At 36.9% G+C, this 4988-nt stretch overlaps 2 protein-coding genes across 2 annotated transcripts; both read right to left on the bottom strand.

Moving 5' to 3' along the window:
* Window positions 1-787: 787 nt before the first annotated feature.
* LOC141817321 (uncharacterized) lies at window positions 788-1848 on the bottom strand. The gene is made up of 4 exons (XM_074704996.1): window positions 1621-1848; window positions 1364-1480; window positions 1239-1279; window positions 788-1151 (listed from the first exon to the last, which is right to left on the bottom strand). The coding sequence occupies exons 1-4, from the start codon at window positions 1663-1665 to the stop codon at window positions 992-994; spliced, it is 363 nt and encodes a 120-aa protein (XP_074561097.1). The 5' UTR covers window positions 1666-1848; the 3' UTR covers window positions 788-991.
* Window positions 1849-1913: 65 nt separating this feature from the next.
* LOC141817320 (L-Ala-D/L-amino acid epimerase-like) lies at window positions 1914-3284 on the bottom strand (the record flags this gene model as incomplete). The annotated part of the gene is given in 4 exon segments (XM_074704995.1): window positions 1914-2061; window positions 2259-2475; window positions 2558-2668; window positions 2894-3284. Coding segments are annotated over 3 exon segments (458 nt in total), but the record flags the coding sequence as incomplete, so codon positions are not given.
* Window positions 3285-4988: the final 1704 nt, after the last annotated feature.

The following is a 4988-nucleotide window of genomic DNA, read 5'->3' on the forward strand; positions in this document are numbered from 1 at the left end:
ATTACAAAATGGAAAGAAGTATGCATCTCATATGTTTATTATGTTCACGATATCAAAAATAATCTTTTGAGCATTAGTCAATTATTGGAGAAAAGATATGATATACAGATGAATGACTTGGCTCTTAGTGTTCGTGATAAGAGTAATAATTTTATTACTCATGTCACAATGTCCAAGAACAAAATATTCCTACTAAAATTGAGCATCAACGAAGGGAATTGTTTCAAGGCAAGCACTATGGATAGTTCCATTCTTTGGTATCTTCGATATAGACATCTGAATTTTGAGGCATTAATGTTACTTTCAAAAAATAACATGATATTTGGATTGCGAAAGATTGGCAGTTCCAACCATTTATGTTAAATATGTGTTGTAGAAAAACAGCAGAGGAAGTCATTCAAAAAATACAACATGAGGCAAGCATCTTCACAACTTGAACTTATGCATTCCGATGTTTGTGGATCTATCAAACCTATTTCTAATAGTGGAAACAGGTATTTCACTACAAGAAAATTGCCATATACCCACGGTAAAAAACCGTAGGTAAAAGCATGAAAACCGTGGGTATAGACCTCAAAAACCTATACCCACGGACGTCTATGCCCGTCATATTTAATATGCCTTTACCTACGGATTTTTTGCCGTGGGTGTAACATATAGTGACGGTATCCATTACTGTCAGAAAATGTCTCGAATTATACCTACGGATTTCATTGCGTCACTATAGGTTTTAGTGACAGAACTAAAAATCATCACAAATAATGACTAGATAATTACCCACAAAACATTAAAAATTAAAATTCAATTTATATATTTAATTTACATAAGAATAACAATCATCTTTAAAAAAACTCCAATTATATTAAATTATATGTATCAATATTACAAACAAAATCATAAAATTCTAAAAAAGTACATGCCAACAATCCCTTAATCTGCATAACTTCTTCACGCAAATCGGCATCTGTAGATGATGAAGCTTTTGACATTTTTACGAGTGGAATCTTGCCCAAACAACGCACACGCCCTCTCTTTTCATTTTCAGGTCCTTGTACTTTTGCAAGTAAGTCATCCTTCCAAAATGTGGAACCTTGTTTGCTTTGAAATGCTTGCGATGTCTCACCCTCCGATACGTGCTTTTTAATTTCATCCTGAAACACCATTTATATAAAAAGAAGTCGTAATTGTAAGAGTGTGACATATATACAACAAAGTAAAAAAATCAACAAACATGCTACCTGGCTTGTAATTTATGTAGTGGTTCAAAATAGGTCATTGTCTACAAAAGAAATCCCAGATTGGTAAATTAAATAAGAAAAATATATATATCAACTATTGAAACAAAAAAAAAAAAACATACTACCTGGGTTCCTTTTAGTAAGCGCCAGACATAACATGTTCCATGATTATTTGCAGCAACAACCATGCTTCCATCCCACATCACAGTCAGAGACCTTAAAGCTGTATCAACCTCTGGAACCTGGAGCCATGTAATATGGGTGAGTCAATTTGGACCATATCCCTTATAATTTATTACTAAATAACAGCATTGCAAGTCAACATCTGAACACTTTTTTTCCATCAGATCTCATAACAAAACAAATGTACTTACTAACTCACAGTTGCATCAATTTGCAACAGGATCCCATACTCTAATGTTACCATTTTGATCACCTGATATTAGTTCCTTCTGCAAGACAGTTAAAATTGAAATAGTGCTGCAAATTAATAGGAGGATCAGTTACAAACTAATCTAACCTTCTATTAAACAAAAAGCATTGACAATTCTGAGCATTTGATTTCCAAGAATAATGAATAATGATTCAAGAGAAACTATTTATCCTTATTAATTTGATGAATTGTTGTTATCATGAGAAGTCCTTGTGCAACAGTAAAGTTGCATCATCTCATCCTTATTAGCATCATTGACACTCCTGCAACTTTCATCGGCAGCAACAGATACACCATATTTGTCCTTTGCAACATGGCTAACAAGATGGAGACCCTCGCAATCATCTCTATGAACAGGCTGCTCAAATAGAGTAGGAGTGACACCCATAGCTGAAACAAAATAAACATATATCAATACAAAAGAAAAATAAAGATCAGAGCAAAGCATATTTTCTGGAGGATTCTCTAAATTTGACATTTTCGATGTGCCATGTGACAAGTTAACAGGACATCAAAACTTGAAAGGAAAAAAACACCCAAGGAATTCCTAGATATGCACTCTAGTGCCAAGTAGAACTTCAACTTACCATGAAGCTTATCTAGAACTTCAATTGCTTGATGAGCCTTATAGCCTTCATTTGCATCCAAAACAAATGAACAGTCAGGATGAACTGATCTAATTGCTCTTAGGACTTCAATATCCGAGTTCAAGTCCTTCCCCACCTTCAGTTTCAATGTGCTAAACCCTTGTCTACAATACTTTGCAGCCAATTCAACAGCTTCACTTGGAGATACAATTGGAATCTTAAAGTAAAACAAATATTTAGATATTATGAAGAAAGGAACAGCTGAGTGATAACATTTTGCATAAGAAAGAGGGTTTAACTGTTATGTCTGTTGTAATATAATTTGATGCTCCACCAAACAATCTCCAAAGAGGAATTCTAATACTATTAGCAGCAGCATCAATCAGTGCCATCTCAACTCCTGCTCTTACCTAATTTCCAAAGAAAAAATGATAATAATTAACTGTTTTGACAAATCAATGTCATATAAAGTTTCAAAATACACGAAACCACAGCTACAAGCCACATCTACCAGGGTAATTAGTACAATAAAGAAGGATGAAGAAAAGAAAAATTCAAAAGGTGGTAAAAGAAAGTTATCATGCAATAATTAAAAACTGCATGAAGAAACAATAGGCTGAACAATCCTTACTTACCCTTTTCCGGTGACAGTGGAGAGACGAAACTGCCCGACGATCCCCTGCTGCACTCCGCCGACAAGGACCGAGGAATCCCCTGCTGCACTCCGCAGACAAAGCCCGGCTATCAATCGGCGCTTCTGTGGACGCGGATGTGAATGCTGTCGCCGACCACCGCAGATGGGCACTCCGCTCACAGCGGCGGAGAAACGAACGACAGGGGAGGGAATAGTCGCACCGGAGCGCACCGCTCGCGGTGGAAGGTTGTGCGGAGGAACGACGCTCGTCTACCGTCGACACTACCGGCGTCGTTCGGATCTGATCGGGAATCGGGGAAGAAGAAGAAGAGAGGAGCTCGGCGACGAAGAACGGAGAGAAATCGCGAATCCTAATCACCGTAACCCTAGCATCCGAGCCCCCCTTCCCTGCTATCGAATCGGCGAACCTTTTAAACTTAAGCTTGAACCGGAGGTTTGATTCCAATTGAACCGGCCCAAAGCAAGATTGGACCGAGCCAAGTCTGAATTGATCCCGATTCGAGCCCAAATTGAACCTAACTGAACCCCATAAACCGAATTAGTCATTTTGCATCAGATTGAGCTAAATTAACTCTGATTTAAATCCGACTCAAATCGGGATTTATTTTCCTTCACATTGGACTTATTTGTGGCTTCATCCTAATTCCTTGCAAAATATCATATTCAAACAATCAGTACTTGTAAATTACTCAATTAATGAAAAATGTAGAATGAAATCTAAAATTCATCAAAGGTAAGAAATAAGCTCAAATCCCAAATTATGACATGAAATATGATCAAAATATTCTAAAATAACCCCTAATTAACCTTGTCAAATAGCGACTTATCACTGAGCGAGTGCGAGGAATACGCGACGGGATGTGAGAGGTTAAGCGAGCGCGAGGAAAACAGAGCGTGGAAACCTAATATCGAGCGCGAGAGGAAAACAGAGAATTAGGATTTTTTAACCCCTTTTAACAAGGTACATCCATGCGCACTGTCAATAGTAATTTTTTAACCCCTTTTAACAGCGTACATCTATGCGCGCTGTCAATAGTATTTTTTTAACAGCATATATTCAATACACGTTGCAAAAATACTTACAAATATTATTTAATATTCAAACTTATAGTGACAGTAAACTATAAGTGTAGGTATAGATATCCAATAGCTACAGTATTGGTATCTGTCACTATAACTTATAGTGACGGTGTCGTATATCTGTGGCTATATGTTACCTTTACCTACAGTTTGTATATGCGTAGCTAAAGCTTACCGTGGGTATATGGCAATTTTCTTGTAGTGATGAAGAACAAATATGGAATTGGAACAACAACAATAGTGACAACATGAAACAAATCTCATTTGAAAAAAAGAAAGACAAACAAGGAAAGAGTGAAGAAGTATCATCACCCCAATAAGTTGATACTGAGTCAAAAAGTGATGATCCAAACAGTCCAATTGTGAAAAGGATGAAGAACATCCAAGACATATATGACTCCAGCCAAGTGATTGATACTGATGTTGATTTTAACAACTTATGTCTATTTGCAAGATATAATCTTATAACTTATGAAGAAGCCTCCAAAGATGCAAAATGGAGAAAAGTAATGGAAAAAGAGATTCGTACTATAAAGAAAAATAATACATGGGAGCTCACTACACTTCCTCAAAGATATAAAGCTATTAGAGTCAAATGTGTGTTCAAAATAAAGACAAATGCAAGAGAAGAAGTTGAAAGGTGATGCCGGTGCATAAATGACGTGGCTCTTTCTCTAAGGTAAAAGTCAAGGGTCAAGGGGGAGTCAAGAATGAGGCTGATTTGGCAAGGCTAGTCAAATGGACTGGTCAACATTTGTCTTTTGTGGATTCAACAAACTACACATGTTCCCAGACAGCTTTTATAAAGTTGTCATAGAAGATGCTCTTTTTCCTGCACATAATGCCAAAAGGAAGAAAGAGGAGAGGAGATATGTCAGATTTGGTCTCCTTGTGTGCCTACATAAGGGAGAGCTCTAGCAAAGGGAAAAGATCATGATCATCATCTTCTTCCTCGGCATCATCTCCTTCTTCTCGCAGGAGGACTTCTTCTTCTT

The sequence above is a fragment of the Curcuma longa genome, unplaced genomic scaffold (genome assembly GCF_044706935.1).
Source record: "Curcuma longa cultivar G26 ecotype Majalengka, Jawa Barat unplaced genomic scaffold, ITB_CL_G26_1.1 contig_20097, whole genome shotgun sequence".
NCBI lineage: Eukaryota > Viridiplantae > Streptophyta > Magnoliopsida > Zingiberales > Zingiberaceae > Curcuma > Curcuma longa.

Excerpts from the sequence above, each read along its gene's own strand:
- LOC141817321 (XM_074704996.1), bottom strand. The coding sequence starts at position 1,665 with ATGGTAACATTAGAGTATGGGATCCTGTTGCAAATTGATGCAACT. Across the intron at positions 1,481-1,620 it reads TGTTGCAAATTGATGCAACT|GTTCCAGAGGTTGATACAGC; the intron begins GTGAGTTAGTAA and ends ACATGGCTCCAG. Across the intron at positions 1,152-1,238 it reads CTACATAAATTACAAGCCAG|GATGAAATTAAAAAGCACGT; the intron begins GTAGCATGTTTG and ends ATGGTGTTTCAG.